Source organism: Carassius carassius, chromosome 50 (assembly GCF_963082965.1).
Source record: "Carassius carassius chromosome 50, fCarCar2.1, whole genome shotgun sequence".
Taxonomy (NCBI): domain Eukaryota; kingdom Metazoa; phylum Chordata; class Actinopteri; order Cypriniformes; family Cyprinidae; genus Carassius; species Carassius carassius.
This window is the reverse complement of record NC_081804.1, coordinates 20,180,303-20,202,762: the sequence shown is the minus strand read 5'-3', so window position 1 is coordinate 20,202,762 and position 22,460 is coordinate 20,180,303. Positions and strand designations below refer to the sequence as shown.

Below are 22,460 nucleotides of genomic sequence, written 5' to 3'. Positions count from 1 at the left end.
CATTCTTTCCAAACCTAATTTTCAGATACTCAAGAAGCAAAGGAAATACTCCTGAATATACTTTCACCTTAAAGCTTGTGCCAGCTGTATGTCATTTATTTATTTCCTTTTCGTTTGCAAAATTTCGCCAAAACCCAAAACGATCAGTAAAGATGTTAGATTTTGCTGAACATTAAAGGAGACCAGCTCATGGAGATGAGCGAGATGCAGAACATGGTGGGATATCAGGTCCATTTGAGACGTCTCTGCCAAATTACTGCATCCTTTTCATACTGATATTAGTGTCAGAAGTGTATGCAGTTAAGAACAATAATGGCGAGCAGAGTTTACCCATTTACTTTGAATAAGCTAAGCGAAAGCTTTCTGAGGAGTTTCAGACAGGCGATCAGTGTGCAAACAAGCATGTTAAAGAACAGAAAACTGCAAAAAAGGACTCGGATTCAGTGCAGCAGAAGACATGAGTTTATTGGATTATTTGGCAGTCCAAACATAGTGTCCTAACATGATTTAATAGCTTTGTTCAATGATTTGATACTTAAGTTGACACACATCGTCCACTATAAAGGTGCCTTAACATTGCCACATGACTTACTTTCACGCAGTACACTGAATGCTTCTCACTCCAAAATAACCAGAACGTTCCATTCCATTTATGGTAGAAGTGCTTCAAACGATATTATTAATTGACCTAGAGCTTCAAAGTGTTTCTTAACAAATAAATAGCATGTATAAGAGAAGCCCCATAACACCAGAGCACATTCAGTCCCAACACTTCCTCTCTCTCTATGGCAGACTCGCACGCTGAGGATGCTCTAGGTTTGTGCGAAATTTTTCCAGAAAGCGTGAGGCAAGTTCGTCGTCCACTAGACGCCCATCACTAGACAAAGTCACCGTCATTAGCTGTTGAGTGTGGAGAACAGGGCCATCTGGGTCCTGGGGGGCCAGCCTCAGCTCAGTCCTGGTGCCGCCTACGGCTAAGATGCAGGCTTGAGGTGGATTGATGACAGCACTGAATTCACTGATACCAAACATCCCCAGGTTAGAGATACTGAAACAAACAAACAAGCCATTTGAGTGACTGATAAACAGGTCTAATACAGGGGTGTCCAGACCTGCTCCTGCAGGGTCCCTGTCCTGCAGAGTTTAGCTCCAAAGTAACCAAGGTCTGCAGACTCTCTACAAACTTCCAGACAGGTGTTGGAGCTAGCACTACAGGATGCTGGCCATCCAGGAGCAGGATCAGACAATCTGAATTAGTACATCAAGCACGATCTATTAAAGCTGTTGTGACACGAGAAAAATCAAATTTGCCTTGATCTTTCGACATATAAGAGGTCTTTGTACCATTAAACCATTCGGCAAGTTAAAACTGGCTTCTCATTCTAAACAAAGCACTTATTTAATCAAGCTCCTAAAACAGTACGTTTGGATATTGGGGATTGTACTCACAAGGAAAAATGAGGGGGGGGGGGGGCTTGAGACGTTTTCTACCTTCAATTATTTTAGCCAATAAAAACAGTGTTTGTTTACTGACAAGCCTTAGAGGACCCGCCCTTACGAGCCGATCATTTCAGACAACAGGTCAGAATGAGGGCTGAAAATCATAGTTTTTCCACATGTATATTAGTTTTCTGTGAATTTTTTTTTAAATATTGACAAAAGTAATATATAGAGAATTAAATAATGAGTTGAGTAATTGTTTGCCTTGACTACCAGCTGATGTGGACTCAAACATTAGAATTATTTCTATTCCTATTTATTTCCTCCCTGTAAAGTCTCGGAATATTAAAGGAGTCATGAATTGAGAAATCAGTTCAAGAGCAAGAGGTCATTGTCTAATAGAGGTCAAAACATACAGCAAATTTCTGCAAAAAAACAGCTGTAAAGCATACAGCAATCCTCAAAACAGCTTTTATTGAAACCAAACTTTTGTTTTCTACTTCCTCCTTTTTCTTGCATAATACAGTAGAGATGATGTGTAGACACAGAACAAACATCATCACCTCTCACCCACCGAATGCACATTCTGGTGACGGCACAGAGACTATAACTGCATTAAGATTAATTTATGTTTGCTTCTATTGTCCTCATTTGTAAATCACTTGGGCTAAAAGTGTCTGCTAATTGATTAGATGTAAATGTATGATGTTAAAGCACTCCACTATAGCACTTTAAATAGAATATTCTGGATTCATTCACCCCACTGGAAAGCATAATCACTGACTGAAGTTGAACCCTAAAACATTTTAATTTTGATTTTATGGGGTCTTTAGGTGAAAAATCTGATTGTGACGAACCTTGACAGCTCTATACTGAGAGATTGGATTAGTATTTGTTTCAGCACAGGGCTCGACACCTCAATGAACTCTTTAGTCTTCTGCAGGACGGAGTTTGGGAAAAAATAAAAAATAAATACATAAAATAATCACAGCTTGAAACCACCTCCTCCTGTGGCTTCAGTGATCAGATGACAAGGTATTTTGATGCGGTCTTTAGCACTGACCGCTTCTGATCTTAATTCAATGAACATATCAGACTATTTCTACTTCTCTAATAAACAGGCTGAGGATGATGGAGGTCAGAGTCTGTGCCTCACACTACTGTGGGCTTTAGATCACCTCAAATAGTTTTCACATTTATTGTGCTTTGGGTGTGTTTTTTGTTACTGCAATGAAAACACTGACCAATACAAATTCTTTTAGAAATCATTGGAAGAAAGTTATACAGGTTTTACTTCAAATAATAAAATGGTATTCACCAGAAAGATCCTCCCTGATACTCCTCTGGTAACAGTTTCCCGTCCCGAGCTTTCTGCGCCAGAGCCTGAAAGAGAACACAGCTCTTTCTTCAATATGCAAATGATGAAAATCAGCGTTATACTCCCTGACGGAAAACATCCATATGCACTCGGAGCTTAACTCTGATGATTGTTATGTGATGTTGAATGACCTTTGCGGTAGCAGCGATCTCCTGCAGCCCTTTGTTAGCAGCGTCTTTGATGATGGGGGTTATGAGGCCCCGTGGTGTTGCCACGGCGATGGAGATGTGGATGTAGTCAAGAGCCTGGGGCCCGTCACCGGACCACATCACATTCACCTCCGGCATCTCCTGCAGGACACAAGCATTTTACAAAACTCAAGAAGACAACCAACACAGGGAATGGACTGATCATGTGTTGCTTCTGATGGGCAGCACAAATATATAAAAGATCCTTCATTTGGGTTCAACTGTGTCCCTTTTAACACTAACAGTGGCCAATGATTGAATGACATCACGGTTTAATTTCCCATAAAGAACGGAAATGAAAACCACAGTGAATGAATGATTTGATACAGTCCTGTCATTCATGACTTACTCTGAGTGAGACGGCAGCCGCTTTGATGATGAAATCATTGACTGATACCTTGATGTCCTCTAAACACACAAACACACAAAACTGATGTTTAGCACAAGGCTGAGAAGCTTTCCATTCATCTCGTTCAAAACACATGAATCTGAGGTCAATCATCAGACGGTCTCTGTGCATCAAACAATCATGTTTCATCATAGCCCAAAGTCAGAAAGTCTGTGTAAACATACCTTTACAAATATATATATATATTTATTACTGGAATTGTTTTTTTTAACTGGCATTTTGGGTTTTTGGGGAACGGAGATGTGAAGGAATGTGGGGCGGCCTGAGGAATTATCCACTGATCAGATATATTATTGCAGAACAATATATAAACATCACTGTCCTCAAAGCACAGGCAGTCTAATACTAATCATCTGTCTTGCTGTTCTGGGTGGATTATTATGTTCTAGCGTGATGTAAAGGAAGGTGTCCCACCCGTGGCCAGCTGTTTCCGCAGCTTCATGACGGGCCCGAGGTCACAGTCGACCGAAGCATAGGCGTGAGGAATGGTGCTCTTGGACTGTGTCAGTCTCTGTGCAATGACTCTCCTCACATTAGAGGCCGGGATGTCAGTGAACGTGCCCTGAAACATAATCAGAATCAGAATCAGAAAGAGCTTTATTGCCAAGTATGCTTGCGCATACAAGGAATTTGTTTTAGTGACATAAGCTTCCAGTAAACAGAGACTACAACACACAGACAAAAAAAAAAAAAAAAAAAAAAAAAAAAAAAATTTACAGGAGATTTACAAATTGGCAAATAAATAAGTGTATAAACAATTGTGCTATAAATGATAATGGAATAGGATTGAGTGAGATGCAGGAATGTTCTAGGATGGAGGGGTAACAAATAAATATAAGGATATTGCACATTTTTGCATAAGTTTAAGTGGGAAACATTTAACTGTTCATGAGGTAGATTGCCTGGGGGAAGAAACTATTCTTGTGCCTTGCTGTTCTTGTATTTGCGGCTCTGAGGCGCCGGCCAGATGGCAAAAGTTCAAAGATGGGGTGACTTGGATGTGAGGGATCCAGAGTGATTTTCTGAGTCCTTTTCCTCACTCTGGATGTGTACAGTTCTTGGAGGGTGGGCAGGGGAGCACCAATAATCCTTTCAGCAGTCCGAACAGTTCTCTGTAGTCTTCTGATATCTGATTTTGTAGCTGAACCAAACCAGACAGTAATTGAAGTACACAGGACTGACTCAATGACGGCTGAGTAGAACTGTTTCAGCAGCTCCTGTGGCAGGTTAAACTTCCTCAGCTGGCGAAGGAAGTACAACCTTTGTTGGGCTTTTTTCACAATGGAGCCAATGTGATTGTCCCACTTCAGGTCCTGAGAGATGGTGGTTCCCAGGAATCTGAATGACTCCACTGCAGTCACAGTGCTGTTCATGATGGTGAGTGGGGAAAGTGCAGGGGGGTTTCTCCTAAAGTCCACAGTCATCTCCACTGTTTTGAGCGTGTTCAGCTCCAGGTTGTTAAGACTGCACCAGACAGCCAGCTGCTCAACCTCCTGTCTGTAAGCAGACTCGTCACCGTCCTGGATGAGGCCGATGACTGTAGTGTCGTCTGCAAACTTCAGGAGCTTGACAGAGGGGTCTTTAGAGGTGCAGTCGTTGGTGTACAGGGAGAAGAGCAGAGGGGAGAGAACACATCCCTGAGGGGCACCAGTGTTGGTGGAGCAGCTGTTTGACATGAATTTCCCCAGTCTCACTAACTGTTGCCTATCTGTCAGAAAGCTGGTGATCCACTGACAGATAGAGCTAGGAACAGAGAGCTGGGTCAGTTTGGTCTGGAGGGTTGTTGGGATGATGGTGTTGAAAGCCGAACTAAAGTCCACAAACAGGATCCTCACATAAGTCCCTGTTTTGTCCAGATGTTGCAGGATGAAGTGCAATGCCATGTTGATTGCATCATCCATGGACCTGTTTGCTCGGTACGCAAACTGCAGGGGGTCTAGTAAGGGTCCAGTGATGTCCTTCAGATAAGCCAGAACCAGTTTTTCAAACGACTTCATGACGACAGACGTTAGAGCCACAGGTCTGTAGTCGTTAAGTCCTGTTATCTTGGGTTTCTTTGGAATGGGGATTATGGTTGAGCGTTTGAAGCAGGAAGGCACTTCACACAACTCCAGAGATCTGTTGAAGATCTGTGAAAAGATGGGGGCCAGCTGGTCAGCACAGGTTTTCAGACAGGCTGGTGTAACGCCATCTGGGCCTGGTGCTTTTCTTCTTTTGTTTTTCTTGAAGACCTGGCGCACATCATCTTCACAGATTTGAATTGCAGGAGGTATGGAGAGGGGGATTGCAGGAGGTGTTAATGGTTGTGCAGGGAGATGGTCAGAGTGGGTGTTGGGGGTTTCAAATCTACTATAAAACTCATTCAGGTCGTTAGCAAGTCGTTGATTAGCCTCAGTGCAAGGGGATGGTGTCTTGTAGTTTGTGATGGCTCTCAGTCCTCTCCAAACTGAAGTAGAGTCGTTGGAAGTAAACTGGTCTTCCAACTTTTTAGCGTAGGTCTTTTTAGCCGCTCTAATCTCTTTGTTCAGTGTGTTCCTGGCCTGATTGTACAAGACCCTGTCCCCATTTCTGTAGGCATCCTCTTTGGCCTGACGAAGGTGTCTGAGTTTTACTGTAAACCATGGCTTATCATTGTTGAATGTTAAATAAGTCCTGGTAGGAATGCATATATCCTCACAGAAACTAATATAGGATGTTACGGTCTCTGTGAGTTCGTCCAGATCGGTGGTAGCAGCTTCAAAAACGCTCCAGTCTGTGATGTCAAAACAAGATTGTAAATCCTGCTCTGTTTCGCTGGTCCATCTCTTCACAGTCTTTACTACAGGTTTAGCAGATTTAAGTTTCTGCTTGTAGGTCGGTATAAGATGAACCAGACAGTGATCAGAACGTCCCAAAGCTGCTCGTGGAACAGAGTGATATGCATCCTTTATTGTGGTGTAACAGTGATCCAGTATATTACTGTCTCTGGTGGGACAGGTAACATGCTGTCTGTATTTTGGCAGTTCATGGGAGAGATTGGCTTTATTAAAGTCCCCAAGAATGATTAAAACAGAGTCCGGGTGTTGTTGTTCTGTGTCTGTGATCTGATCAGCGAGTTTCTGTAAAGCCAGACTTACTTGCGCTTGAGGAGGGATGTAAACACTAACCAGAATGAACGAGTGAAACTCCCGCGGCGAATAGAACGGCTTGCAGTTGATAAACTGCGTTTCTAGATCAGGACAGCACATCTTCTTTAATACAGTTACATCTGTACACCACCGTTCATTGATGTAAAAGCATGTCCCGCCGCCGCGCGATTTCCCCGTTGATTCTGCTTCGCGGTCCGCTCTAAACAGCTGAAAGCCCGGCAGATGGAGTGCGCTGTCCGGTATGGCGTCATTCAGCCAGGTTTCCGTGAAACACAGAGCAGCAGAGTGAGAGAAATCCTTATTTGTCCGAGAGAGCAGAAGGAGTTCGTCCGTTTTGTTGGGTAGAGAGCGGAGATTTGCGAGATGGATGCTAGGCAACGGCGTTCGAAATCCGCGCTTCCTGAGTCTGACGAGCGCTCCCGCTCGCTTTCCCCGTCTGCGCGTCTTGAAGCGCTTGATCAGCGCCGCTGCTCCTCCGATAACAATGTTCAGTAAAACGTCTGTATAATAGAAATCCGGAAAAATATCATGTGGTGTGTTCTGCCGAATGTTCAGCAGTTCATCCCTGGTGAAACTGATCGTGTTTGTTAAACAAAAAACAGGAAAAACGAACAAAAACAGTACAAACACTGGAGAGCCAAGCACTGAAGCAGCCATGTGCGGCGCCATCTTGGATCTGTACCTTGGATCTGTACCTGTAACGCATCCCAAGAGTCATCACTGCAGCCACTCCTTATATTTTAAGCACAGTTCGTTTAGAATAATCTCTCCAAGGCCACATCCTCTGCATGATACTGATTGAAAGATTTTATTTTACATCAAAGTTTAATGCTACATCGTTCATTCCTGAGAATTGTGTGCTTTACATTTTTTTTTTTTTTTTTTTCATTCCAGCATGACAATATAAAATGAAACCAAGGACCCGCTCACCGGCATTCCCGGTTTTCCGGGCACAGACAGGGGTGGGAAGGAGGGGCGGCAGGTGCTCGGGGCGATGGGTGGAGAGACTGTGACCGGGGCAGGAGGAGCGACCGCAGCTGCTGGAGGAGCTGGACGCCTTTCATCACTCTGATTCAACAGCTTCACAGCATCTCTGAAAAACAAATGAATTCAACCAAGGCACAGAAAATCACTGATTACTGATCACTTTCATTTTGACACGAGATATACAGGAGTTTCTAAAGTAAATTCACCAGGACTGCAACCAGTGACTACTCTAATAATCTAGCGATCACGGTTTTGATTAGCTGGACAATAAAAGGCTAATTTTATTTATTATTGGGGCTGGTAATGATTACAATTTCTAATCTATTTAATGACATGATGTGGTGATTAATCTAATTAATCAGAAATCAAATTTGGAGAAATTACTCTGAAAAGATAATTTAAAGTAATTTGTTGAGCAAAGCATCAAGCACTGTTTAAAAAAAAGTAGGTTCAGCAAGTAATATGTTTGATAACTTTGATTACATATACTCTTTGGACCATGTGAATAAATTATGACAGACTTATTTTTGGTTGGGTGAACTATAACTTTAATAATTTATTTTCTTAATTTTCTTATTATTACTATGAAAATATACAATTATTTCTTCAATGAAATGATACTCTAAATAATAAACTAAAACTGCCAGTAGGTGGTGGTAAATGTCTTAATGATTAAGTCATCGAGTCATTTATTCATTCATTTGATTCGTTCAAATGTCTGATTCATTCAGGAGTGAAGTAAATGGTTCTTTGTGAATGGTTCATTGAATCATTAAGCCTGGTTCACACGGCAGGATAATTAGGCCGATTTTAGCCCCGATTCACTGTAAAATAATCTGATCAGATCTTCCTGCCGTGTGTGGTGTGTTAAGACTGCTCTCCTCTGCTCGGAAGGACGTCGGGACCGCTCCGATCTCAAATCGGGGATACCCAACATGTTGGATTTATTTGGCCTGATTTCTTCTCGTGTGTGGTGTCCCCAGAGGAAAAACGATCACGCAGCCTGTGGACTGTGGCGTGTAGCCAATCAGAAAGCGAGGTGATGAGGCGGCGAGGAAGTACCGGGAAACAAAATCAAAACAGCCGGCGGCATGGCGCACCAGAAAGTCCGGTGGACGTCGGAGATGGAGGACCAACTCGTCGACCTGTGGCAACACCGTGAATGTTTGCCTCCACTTCTTTGACCATCACCTTTTCTTGTTTTTCTCATGTTTTTTTTTTCAGTTAAAAACAAAGCACAAACTATGGCCACTGCATCCTCTTTGTCCACCATGATTGTTTACTCTGAAGTCACGTTTGAGCTCGAGGGATTTTGCGAGATTTCCTGTCTGACCTGGGAATGCTCGGGAGTCAAATCGGTTCGTGTGTGATGTGTTGATTTTGCCGTGTGGAGTTTAGAGAGCAGATGACTCCTTGTGCTTCTGAATCACTCTTGCGGTTCTTTGATGTCACACACCGGTCTGTACAGCACCACTTCAAAGCCAACACGACTATGGCCAATGGTTCAACGCACCAAATAGTTCACCAAATTCGTTCAAAACGTGGATTAAGAAATGAAATGCCGCTGTGGGTTGCTTGGGGATGAAAAGTTCTGATTTGTGTTTATCTTCTGGTTGGCAAAATTGAGTAAAACAAACAACATTGTGTCTAAAATAACACAATATTAACTTCTTAATGAACTGCTGTATAAGATGAGGATCACATTTGCACTTGTGTGATATTGCACTTAGCCTAGTTCTCATGTGATATTTCTTAATGTCAAACAGGAGCATTTAGATTAGATTCAACTTTATTGTCATTGCACATGTAAGGTACAAGGCAACGAAATGCAATAAGCAGTAAGTACAGAATATACAAGGACTCCTATTTATTTCCTCCCTGTAAAGTCTCGGAATATTAAAGGAGTCATAAATTGAGAAGTCAGTTTGAGAGCAAGAGGTCATTTTACTATAAAAATATACAGCAAATTTCTCAAAAACAGTGCAGACGTGTTGTGCAGATGTGCAGACACAGAACAAACGTCATCACCTCTCACCCACCGAAGGCACATGCTAGTGACGGCATAATTTACAGATTTTAAATACTATCAGCATTATATACAGATAGGTGTACTATGAACAAACTATACAGATGGATCATGTAAAAGTGTATGTACAATATAGGCAGAACTATGAACATCATTTACGCTAGTGCAATGGACAGTAAAGTGCATAGAAAATATCTCAGTGTGCAAATGGATTACTCAGTATTCTGGAACAGACAGTAGTGCAAGTAAAAACAGTTTACTGCTGTTCCTGAATCTTGTGGTCCTTGTCCGGAGGCTCCTGAAGCGCCTTCCGGAGGGCAGGAGGTTAAAAAGTCCATAGTCAGGGTGAGAGGAGTCCATGAGAATGCTGCGAGCTCGACGTACACAGCGTTTCCTCTGGATATCCTCAATAGCAGGAAGTGGTGTCCCTGTGATGCGTTGGGCAGTTTTCACTACCCTCTGCAGTGCCTTGCGGTCAGCAACTGAGCAGTTCCCATACCAGACTGTGATGCAACTGGTCAGGATGCTCTCGATCGCACACCGGTAAAAGTTCACCAGGATGGATGAAGACAGCTGGTTCTTCTTCAGTGTCTTGAGGAAGAAGAGGCGCTGGTGAGCCTTCTTGACAATGCTTGATGTGTTTGTGGCCCAGGACAGGTCCTCCGAGATGATGGTTCCCAGGAACTTGAAGCTGGAGACACGTTCAACAACCGTCCCGTTAATCTGGATGGGGTCATGCGTGCTTCCTTTCTTCTTCCTGAAGTCCACAATGAGCTCCTTTGTCTTGCTTGTGTTAAGGAGCAGGTTATTGTCAGCACACCATGTGGCCAGGTGCTGTACCTCTTCCATGTAGGCAGTCTCATCATTGTCCAATCACCGTGGTGTTGTCTGCAAACTTAATGATGGAGTTGGATCCATGCACAGGCTTGCAGTCGTGGGTGTAAAGGGAGTAAAGGAATGGGCTCAGCACACAGCCCTGTGGTACGCCGGTGTTGAGTGTGATGGTGGTGGAGCAGATAGCCCCATATTTTGAATTTCAGGGATATTCTCTAGGTTCCCATCACCCAGTAAGTTGTTTCCCTGCATCATATTAGTTATCAATCGACTGTATGAAATGGTAGATGATCCACACAAGTCTGGGCCGGGGCAAGTGCGTAAAATGCATTAATAATTTAATAACGCATTATTTTACTCCATAATTAAGGGAAGTCGTGGCCTAATGGTTAGAGAGTCGGACTCCCAATCGAAAGGTTGTGAGTTCGAGTCCCGGGCCGGCAGGAATTGTGGGTGGGGGGAGTGCATGTACAGTTCTCTCTCCACCTTCAATACCACGACTTAGGTGCCCTTGAGCAAGGCATCGAACCCCCAACTGCTCTCCGGGCGCCGCAGCATAAATGGCTGCCCACTGCTCCGGGTGTGTGCTCACAGTGTGTGTGTGTGTGTTCACTGCTCTGTGTGTGTGCACTTCGGATGGGTTAAATGCAGAGCACAAATTTTGAGTATGGGTCACCATACTTGGCTGAATGTCACTTCACTTTCACTTTCACTTAATTAATCTAATCTAATTAACGCATTAAATAACCAGCCCTATTTATTATATCTCATTACAAAAAGAAGCCACACCGGCATCTTAACAAATGTTCTCCTCCATATAGTGTGCAAACTGAAGCCAATAAATCAAATACAAATGTACACTATATAATATGTGCAAAAAAAGGGTTATATAAACATTGCAATTTGAATCGCAGGTATCTTTTCACACACAAAATAAAAAAACAAAAACAGCAGGACAGTGTAAAATCACAGAATTATGATAACTGATAATAAAGAAGCATCAAATGCATCAAAGAAGCGCCTCTGCTCTGGTCCAACCACAGCTCAAAGTTTTCCTCTTCACAGCGGTACACTACGCTACGAAGACAACGTGCTGTCATGGCAGGAAAGAGATTCTCTCTGAGCTACAGTTCAATGAAATCAGTAGAAATCATTTAACATCAAGACTTTGAATTCAATGAAAAATTGTTTTGTTGTGATCAACAAATGACTGTAAAAGCCTTATGACTCAAATATTTCACATAAAAAAAAAAACATGAAATTGTCCAATATTTTTCTGACAATCATTTTAAATCTGATTGTTTCCATCTCATCCTGCCAATTAGAGCAGCACACTGGATTCGGACTGAATGTAAGAATGTGCTGAACAGAGACCAAAGGACAGATCTTCATAAAGATCTTTTACATTAAAGTCAGCCTGAAGTGTTTCAAAAACTCTGTAGGCCCAATGTGATTGATTGCAGAGCCATTAGCACTGTCGGTCTCTATGATCTGTTTAACCTTTAGGTGTTTTAAGTGTCAGAGATTTGGTAAAAGTGGTCAGAAATATCGATTTAAAAGATATTTGGCATTAGAAACCTAGGCTGATGATATAGACTAAAAGACCAATCAAATTTTCATGGAGAAAGTGTAAATATTTCAATTCAAATCTTTATTGTCATATGCACAGGAAACTGTCGTCACACAGTACAATGAAATTCTTATTCTGCGCCTCCTCCTAGCAACATTAAACATCAATTATCAATTAAATTAAAATTAAATCAAACACCCTAAATAGCAAGTGACACCAAAAAAGACAACATCATATATGCCATGTAAACATGCAGAATCAGTGCAAAGTATGCAGAGGTAAGTTGACAGTAATTGTTCGCTTTTATGTCCCTGTATATATGTGCGCACGCGTGTGTGTGTGTGTGTGTGTGTGTGTGTGGTAAGGACATGATGGATCATTCATTGCACCTCCCAGGATTAAAGGGCAATCTGCAGTGTTGGGGGGAGGGGCAGAGGGTAAGAACCATTCACAAGCCTGATGGCCTGTGGGTAAAAACTGTCTTTTAGTCTTATATAATATAATAAATATAATAATAACGATGATGATGATGATGATGATGATATCACCACTATAATATAACCGAATCTCTGGATAATCTAACAGGAATGCACATTTTTCTCACAGCTGAACGGTCATCATCAGATCTTCAGATTCGAGGTTTTATTAACAGGGGTCAGTTTCTTTGTTTCCATGGACACCCGGGAGGAGGAGGCTGCATTGCCATGGTAACATGTGTTAGTAATGAGCCTGCTCAGTGTCTGTGTGTGTGTGTGTGTGTTAGTATTGAGCCTGCTCAGTGTGTGTGTGTGTGTGTGTGTGTTAGTATTGAGCCTGCTCAGTGTGTGTGTGTGTGTGTGTGTGTGTGTGTGTGTGTGTGTGTGTGTGTGTGTGTGTAATGAGCCTGCTCAGTGTGTGTGTGTGTTAGTATTGAGCCTGCTCAGTGTGTGTGTGTGTGTGTGTGTGTGTGTGTGTGTGTGTCTAACACCCTCCATTGTTAAACTAAAAATAGATTTACTGGAACACTGTTTATGAAGATCTACAAGATTGTGCACACACATATACATACATAATCAAATAAACAAATGTGTGTGTGTGTGTGTGTGTGTGTGTGTGTGTGTGTGTGTGTGACTCACTCTTTAGTGATGAGGCCACGTGGACCTGTAGCTTTTGCCAGATGAGGATCCAAACCATGAGTGTCCAAAATGTGTCTTGCTGCTGGACTCAAGCGTAATCTGTCCAAAATCACACATGAACACACTGATATCAATGCCACACACACAATACAGAGCCAGTGAATGCCTGCACCGTCATGTAAGACCAGGATGACTCCGTTATTGTCATCTCACATTCCTTCAGTGAGCGCTGGAGGCAGCTGGAGAGCTTCATTTCTTTCTGAACCAAGCCACAATGAAAGTGCTACTATACATGATGTTTCTCTGAGCTTCATGACTAAATCATAAAACGGCGTCAGAAGAGTCGGTTTAACGCACGTGTAAGTACACCCTCCAGAGAGTTACCAAATTAAACCATAATCAAGCCGTCACTTCAGCTTTCTTTTTGTGCTGATTGATTTTTTGCTAAGAACAGAGCAGGAGGAATGGCACGTAAGTGTCTCAGAGCTGGCCAAAGCTGAGAAGCTGATTCCCTTCCCTTCCCTTCTCAGACTGGAGCAGCTGAAACGCACCGCTGTCCTCCACACAGGAAGCAGCTTCTGCAGCCATTGCACAAGACATGCTTCAGTCTTCTTAAAGCCCATATTAACAGAATGAAGACTTCGAGGGGTCCACACTCTCCTCATGAGACAAAGACTATCACTCTGCATCCAAAAAATGTTCACCATGACGAGGTGGGAAGTATTTCACGTGTCACGTGAACTGTGCACTAGAATGTTCACTTTGCTTGAATTGAATCAAGGCTGTACTCATTTTTGCAAACCTTCATTTAAGCAAAATTACATGATTTACTAATTTCAAAGGTATTGATGACTTTAAGCATGGTTAATAAATTGCAATTTTGTCTTAAACTGTCATTGTGGCCATTAAAATATAATATATATTCATGTCCAGAGGGGGTATGCTGTATATAAAAACATTAACAAACAACATCTGTTTGCAGACACTGACTGTTTGGGTGCTGATGGTGTGGTGGCCAGAGGAGGGGCGTGGTCAGTGGCAGGGGGCGGGGCTGTGGTGGGCGTCACGGGCTCCAGCGCTGGAATCTCCACCTGCTTCCAGTCTTCACCTTCACTGACCATCAGTGCTATGAGCGTCCCCAGACGCACACCTCGACTGCCCTCCTGCACCTGAAACAGACACACCAATCAGCTTTAATATGCAAACTTTTTAAAACAGAGGTGTATAATAATATCTGTGCCCACTAGCATCACCAAATGGTCTCTAATTAAATAGTTGGTGGTTGGAGGGTAAGTAAATGATGACAGAATTTTCATTTTTGGGTGAACTATCCCTTTAAGCACAGCTTTTTTTTAATTAAAAATATATAATCTTTGTTTTATTTCCATACATACAGGGTTTGTTTATCCGTCTCAGATCTCATAGTCTCTACTGTCATAGATTGATATAAAATGTCAGAGTTTGGGTATTGATTCAATATCTCTGTTATAAACACACTTACGAGTATTTTAGCAAGGATCCCATCATCACTGGACTCCATGACCACCACAGCTTTATCAGTCTCGATCTCACAGAGAGCGTCACCAACAGCCACTTCATCACCTGCTCAAACACACACACAGAGAGAGAGACACACGGGGCATCAATCAAACCGGCATTAGAGCGAGAGAAGAGGTCTGTCTAATGTATAGTGGCGTGGGGGCATGATCTCCCCTTCACTCAACTCAGGGGTAACCAATAGATCCTGTCTGGAAGACCGAAGGGATCTAGTGGCTTGATGATACTCCGTCAATAATGCACAGAGATAGGAAGGGGCCAACCATAACCATTTTGCTCATATTATGTATTTTTCAGCTCATGCAGACCCATTGTACACATTTATCCAACAGTTACACCACTGACCAGCCTTTTGTTGAAAGATTACACTTTTTTTTATAAATATTTTGTTGTTTTATTGTGGTACCTTTAAGTTCATATGATTTGAAATGTTCCTTTTGTAACTTTTTTCCTTCTGTAAGCGTTAACTAGTGCGGTTTTGTTTCCTTGCTGAAACCCATCTGTATGGCCCTGGTAACCCCAGCGGATGTCTCTAGATCAGCGGTGCTCATTAGTGTAGATACTGAGCGTCACCTGACCAAACCCAGAAAACAGATCGCTGCTGCTCACAGCCATAATTAATAATAGACATATCTATGAACTTTTAAGATAATAAGTTTTATTGTTGATGGTTTATTTAATTTTAGTATCTAAATGTTAGTGAAAAGAATAAAAATAAAAAACTTTTAGACATCAGTCCACATATGTAATGGGTTATAATAAGCTTTGAAGGCATCTTGAGTGAAGCTGCTTGATATTTAATGAAGAATATGTAAAGGACTTGAACCGGAAGTGAAGAGACCCGGTTAACAAAATACGAAGTCTGTTGCACATAACCCCTAACCTGCCGTGTGTTCGAAATCACCCCCATACCATTAAATAGGGCACTATTTGAGAGGACAGCCATTTTTATTGGTGTCCAAAACCAATCAATCCCACAATCCACCGCAATAACGAGTGTACAACTGGTGTACGCTCAACGGCTAGATAATACCCATAATGCACTGTGAGAGTTGCATGTCAAATGAACTGTCGCGTCTCTCCAGAAGATGGCGTCTGCAGCTGAATCATTCATCGATTTAACAAAGCGCTCGTCAAGGGCCTACAGGATTAAACCATACAGGAACTCATTCCTTTTAGACTGATTATTAAATAGCTTGTGCGTTTGGCTGAGTCTGTAATTTCACCTCCGTTTAGAATGCTTTTATGATGAGAGATATAATTTTATGAATTATATTAGGTTCAAGTGTGTGTAAACGAGCAGAGTACGGCTGTTTCTAAAGCATGCAGTAGTCCAGTCTGGAAGAGACAAAGGCATGAAGCTTTTGGCATGAATGGCATTTACCAGCTTTTCGCCATCTTAGAGGGTGAGAATGGGGCGGAGTGATTTATATGAGCTTCAAAAGTGAGTTGGGAGTCCATTTTTACACCAAGATTAGTGACTGTTGATGAGAGGGGAATGTTGGTGCCAGAAAAGGTGATGCTGTTTATGGATGATCATTTGATCTGGTGAGAAGTGCCCACCAGGATGGCTTCAGTTTTGGAGCTATTGAGTTGAAGGAAGTCCATCCATACCTTTATCTCCTCCAGACAGGTGCCGAGTTTTGATGGGGATGACTGTGAGGGTGTGGTTTCAGTTGTGGCATGAACATAGAGCTGTATGTCATCGGCATAGCTGTGAAATGAAATTTTGTGGCGGCTGATGATTTGGCCAAGGGAAGTGAGGTACAGAATGAAGAGGATGGGGCCAAGGACTGACCCCTGGGGAACACCGCAAGTAACTGTGTGTGGATTTGATTTGGAGTGGCCTAGGGAGATGTATTCTGTCTGGTTTGTGAGGTATGATCTGAACCAACTGAGGGCAATGTCATTTAGTCCAGTAGTGAGGTGGAGCCAGTTTAAAAGAATGCCATGGTCGACAGTATCAAATGCAGCAGAAAGGTCCAGGAGGATGAGGAGGGAGGGAGAGCCAGCATCAGATGATACAAAGAGGTTGTTGTGACTCTAACGAGGGCAGTCTCTGTGCTGTGAGCAGAACGGAAACCTGACTAGCATTTTTCAAAAGAGGTTATTATGTTTGAGGTGGTCCTGAAGATGGGTGCCAACCAGGGCTTGAATACAAAAAGAAAATTCAATCAGTTCACTCCGAGCAGAATCGGTTTTAACGTGTCTGTTCTTGTGTTCCTCTGAATTATTACCGTTCCGAAACCGGTTCGGGTGGAAAAAATACCGGTTAATAACATTATTTTTTAAAAACAATACTATGTGTCTATAATGAAGAGGTGAACATTAGGAATTAGCCACATCTGATTACACCGTGTGCGTCATCTCTCTCTCTCTCTCTCTCTCTCTACCTCTCATAACTGCGCGAGTGTGCGCAGACTATTCTCTCCCGCGATTCTAATCACTGGTCTCTGTTCTGGCGATATTACCTTTATATCTTATTTAAAGTTATAGAACATTAATTTTAACCTTAAATTTCACTCCCTACAATAATAGTAATGTAATAATAATAAAGTACAGCATTTTATTTACTCAAAAAGAAAAATAGAGATCTAACGTTAGTCAATAACCTGCTGTGGTTAGTCATCTTTTCTAGATTTTGGCCAAATGTAGGCAAAAAAAAAAAAAAAAAAAAAAAAATCAATCAACACTTTAAAGAAAGTTTTTTTGAGATATTTAAAAAATATTTGCTGCATTGTGTGGCGAGTGGGGCGAGGCCGAGGGACGTGGGAACAAGGAGTGAGGCCGGCAATGATTGGGCAAATCAGTGGCACCTGCGACCCACCGCCGGTCTCGAGTCCCACGTAGGAGATGGAAAGATATAAAACTGGAGCGACGACAGTGAAGGACGAGAGAGGACCAGGCCTGGGCTTTTAGTTGTGTTTTGGTTTTTATTTGAGCGCACCAGTCGTCCGTGAGGGGCTGGTGCGCTGTTTTGTGTTTATTTTTGTATTATTAAAATGTTATTTGATTGTCCGCCGGTTCCCGCCTCCTTCTTCCGGATGAATATTAAGGTTTAATCATTACACATTGTTAAAAAAAAAAAAAACAAGGATGAAAGATTGAGTTTTGAAAGTGAAAAAAAACCTAAAGTTACGGCATTGCATTTTATTAGCCCTATTACTAGGCTATAAAAACCTCAATCCAAAAACAAATTAATTTAAGCTGAAGCTGATGCCTGCATCTCTCATCCGGCACGAATCCAAATGTTTCCATGTTCCCGACGTATCTGAATGCTAAAATATGATTTATTATATAGTGTTTGTACTTTTATCTACATAAAACATCATCCTTCAAATCGTCTTTTTCAGCACAGTGAGGCGCAGTCACTCTGAACGCAACACAACGGAGCAGTCTAACTTTTTATTTGTTTCTTTAACTCTATTTTATTTTGTTAATGTACAGGCTTTAATAAAGCAAAATGATGTTGTGTCAGCGCGATGGTCATACCAAAGCTGATTGATTATATAGAAGCAAGTCATTATTCAAAGCTGTCAGCTTTTGCAAAATAAAGAAAACTTCTCTCTGCAGTTTCGTTTTCCTTTCCGAAAACTTTGGAACGTGTCACAATGAACCGTAATTTAGCACACTTTTTCTTTCGTTTCGTTAATCTGTCAATATGATTTAAGTGAAATATATTTAGTGTATATGCCTATATTCCTTTTTATGTTAGCCTATATGGGTTCGTTTTTTTCAGTTTTCTCCATTCACAGAAGCGCTGCAGATGTGTGATCTGTTGAATTCATCTCACATATCCTCAGACAAACTCTAAGGGCGGTGCATTGCCATTGCGACTGACCTATGATGAGTTCACAGCTGAGCGGACATTTCTCTCGCTGGCTTCAGCATCTCATTTGCATATGCACATGCCGTACTACGGGAATTTGTGATTCATTGACAGCAAATTTCAAATATTAAATGGAACGATAAAATATCGTTATTAACAGGTTAATGGCCATTTCAAATTTTCGATTCTGTTCGGAACTATAAAATTTGATTTAGTTTCTGTTTCTGGTTCTGTTCCCGTCAAAATTTCGTTCGTTTCCGTTTTTTGTTTTCGTTCCTTGAACTGGTTCAGAGCCCTGGTGGCAACTGCTTTCTCAAGTACTTTTGATAAGAAGGGGAGATTGGAGATGGGCCTATAGATGTATAGGACTTCCGGATCAACAATTGGTTTTTTGGGCAGTGGTGTAATAATGAGACGGTATATGAGACGGAATAAAGAGACGGTATATGTTGGGGGAACAATTTGGGTGGGAGGACCAGAGAGGACAGAGCGAATATGTGCAATTTTTGACCTGAAGAAATCCATGAATTTAATGCACTGCTCTTCTGTAGTGGCAGTAAGTGGTGGAGACTGTGGCTGGAGAAGGTGGTTTATTGTAGTAAAAAGCTGCTGGGAATTTCCTGGGCTGTTTCTGAAGGCATCAGAGTAAAACTGTGATCTTGCCTCTTTGAGTGACTGTGCATATTTTTGTTGTTGCAGTAGATTTGTTTGTGGACAGTGAGGCTCTGAAGCACCGCTCAAGGACCCTCCCTGCTGTCTTCATCTTACGAAGCCCATCTGTGAACCAGGGTGCTGAGCGGGTGGAGGTGACTGCTCTTGTTTTAACAGGGGCATGAAGGTCCAGGAGGCTGCTCAGATGGCTGTTGTAGTGGTCCACTGCTTCGTCGGCTGAAAGTTGTGAGGAGATTCGACATCTCAGTGATAAATGATGGGTTTGGTTTCGGTGGTCAGTAGATGAGGAGGAACAGCACATGGGAAGAGGACTTACATTTAAATGCAATGCATTGAACTGAAGATAATTCAGATAATGGGTGCAGAGATAGCTCCAGATCGCTGCGATGGATGACTGACAGGCCGCCACCATGCCCTGTGCTGCCAGCTTTCTGGAGGTAGCTGTATGCTTGTGGACAGCGCTCATTTAAAGAAGAAAAGGTATTTGGTTGGTGCCAGGTCTCTGTAATAAACATATAATCCAGATATTTTTCCAGGATATGATCATGAATGAAGCAGGATTTGTTTGTAATAGACTAATAGACGATTTTGCTTCTTGATGATGCAATACATCTTTGCACTGGCCGTAGCAGACTGGAGTCCACTCTAGGTTTTCCTTTCAGCTCACTGAGAGGTGTTGCCATGAGATGTCCAAACTACTCATCCGGTCAGAGACAGCACTCTGATCACGTGTGCGTGGAGCCGGCGACGGACGGTGTGGAAGACAGTTGCTTTTAGCCACATAGCAGCAGCGATGAGCAATCCCAGGGAGTCTCTGGGCAGGTGGTTTGCTAGCGGCGACAGGTAGGCCACCGCTAGACTCGAAAGCTACCTGAAAGCCATCCAGTAACGTCCACAGTTCGGTGATACGGAGAGAAAACAGGGTTTTTTTTTTCTTTTTAAAAAGGTCACTGGTCGGTGGCGAGGATAGTAAAAGATTAATGGTTAAAAACTTGGCGTTATTTTGGCACGACTGGAGCAGCAGCGAAAAGACAGCACCAGCGTCCTCTCCTTGAGTCCGAGCAAAGAGATTATCCTCTGGTGATGTTGATGTATATACACACACACACACACACACAAAGTACTCATGCAGAATTGTTTTGATTTTAAAACTCTGATTTTAATCACAAATTAACCTGACAATCCATGTCATCCCAGCATAACACAGAATTAGTAAAGAGACTGATTAAAACAATTGAACGTAAAATAATATTTCACCAAAATTTGCTAAACGTTTTTCCTAAAAGTCATTAGCACGTCCAAATACTTGTGATCTTTGCCACTTGAGAGCGTTTTTTGGGGTAATGTGTAATTTTTCTTAATGCAAAGACTAATATTTTTATTTTGTACAACTACATTTGCTGCTGCTTTTTATCACTGAATTAGAAGCAGCACAAACTGAACAGACATTTAGAAGGTTTTTAAAATGCAAAGTATTGAAAATCTGAATCAATCTCTGTTAACACTTGTATTTTTACAACACTCTAAGTGTGTCCCGTCAGGAAATGAAAAGGTCTACACACACTCGTGCACATGAACACTTAACACAGTAAATGTGTCATGTAAGTACACAAGTGAAAAGCAGAGACTACAAGTGTGAGTATTTGGATGAGCCCTTTATCTCCCTCAAATATTTTAATGTGCAGCTGGTAGAAGTAACGCATTTCAAAATAAGAGTCCTTGTGTATTTCAGGATTCTTTATAAATACTAAGCCCAAAATCCAATACAGATTGACCAATTATTAATGTATATTTGTGCTGGTCTTAAAAAGAGTTCGTGTTTCAGAGAATGACTAACCTTCTTTCTTCAGCCATTTGACAAGGTTTCCCTCCTCCATGGTGGGCGAGAGCGCTGGCATCTGCACCTTCAGAGGAGCGAGGCCTGCTAGACACACAACAGTCTGCTTCACAAATACACATCACATCCAGAAACAAGTGTGGAGCGTTCTGGAGGATTACATTATAAACATATACACACACACGATAAAAATGGACAGTGCTGATTCTGGACGCTGACGGCTCAGTACAGTGCTTCTTCTATCACAATCCTGGGCAGACGGCAAAACAAACAAATAAAATAAGAAAAAAAAGACACAATGCTAACATGATTGTAATCGTGGTATTCTTAAAGTCTGCTGAACAGATTTTGTGCTTAATGCACTTTAATTGTGTGGAAGTAGTGCTGACGTCCAGCTAAAGATGCACTGAAGTGTATTTGATTGTGCTAAAGTGCAGCGTTACTTCAGACAGACTTTAAATCTCTAGCATTTAAAGAACAATATTATTCAAAGATCATTCAATCCTCATCGATAGTGGATATTAAGATTAGGATATTAAGTAAAGATCATGATCATGAAGATATTTTGTAATTTTCCTGCCGTAAATATATCAAAACTTATTTTTTGATTAGTAATATGCATTGCTAAGAACTTCATCTGAACATCTTTAAAGATGATTTTCTCAATATTTAGATTTTTGTGCTCCCTCAGATTCCAGATTATCAAATAGTTGTATCTCAGACAAATATTGTCCTCCGAACAAACCACACATCAATGGAGAGATCATTTATTCAGCTTCAGATGATGCATACATCTCAATTAAAAAAAAAAAAAGACACTTAAGACTTAAGATTCAAACTATACTTGGTATGAAATAAATATAATTTAAGTATATCAGGTCTTTTTGTTTCTTGTTTGTCTACTGGAATGTGTTTATGACACAAAGTGCACATAAATAATGATTTTCATGCATGGTAGTCATTTATGACATTATGACATTAGTGACATGCAAACCTGCGTGACGACAAGATCAGTGATGACTTGAGACCAGATACAAGTGTGTGTGTGTGTGTGTGTGTGTGTGTGTGTGTGTGAGTTGTTATGATGTAAACTGAGCTATAATTAATAAAAGTGAGTCTTGTCCTTCTGCTGATCTGCCAGAAAAACACTCACCACATACTGACGGCGATTGAAACAAGTGTCTGAAGCCGCTTCCGGTCCAGCCTGCTGTCCACTGGCGTTCATTCTGAAATATTAGTCTATTCTGAACTGTCAGATTATTGGGTTTTATGGCTCTGAAAGCAATGAAAACGGCCCTCCGTCCCAGTCTGATGGACGCCGCCATCGCTGTGCCCTTCTTTCACTGCAGCACTACTTCTTCTCTGCCGCTGCGGCCTGCGGGCGGCTCGGAGCTCGGGGGCGCGCTTTAGCGCCCCCTAGCGGACCGTTTTCTGAGCGCTTGCTCACGCTGAGACTGGAGAAAGTAGCAGTTGCGTGGCTCCAGAAGAGG

General features: G+C 41.9%; 1 protein-coding gene across 2 annotated transcripts; it reads right to left on the bottom strand.

Moving 5' to 3' along the window:
* Window positions 1–447: 447 nt before the first annotated feature.
* pdhx (pyruvate dehydrogenase complex component X) lies at window positions 448–22,336 on the bottom strand. 2 transcript variants are annotated; one of them, XM_059545760.1, is made up of 11 exons: window positions 22,124–22,336; window positions 20,971–21,057; window positions 14,577–14,677; window positions 14,066–14,244; window positions 13,076–13,174; window positions 7,474–7,636; window positions 3,830–3,977; window positions 3,356–3,414; window positions 2,950–3,108; window positions 2,759–2,823; window positions 448–1,048 (listed from the first exon to the last, which is right to left on the bottom strand). In XM_059545760.1, exons 1-11 carry the CDS (start codon window positions 22,293–22,295, stop codon window positions 784–786), a joined length of 1,497 nt encoding a protein of 498 aa, XP_059401743.1. In that variant the 5' UTR covers window positions 22,296–22,336; the 3' UTR covers window positions 448–783. The 2 variants fall into 2 exon arrangements, with proteins under 2 accessions (XP_059401743.1, XP_059401744.1); XM_059545761.1 differs by having other exon boundaries at window positions 20,971–21,054.
* Window positions 22,337–22,460: the final 124 nt, after the last annotated feature.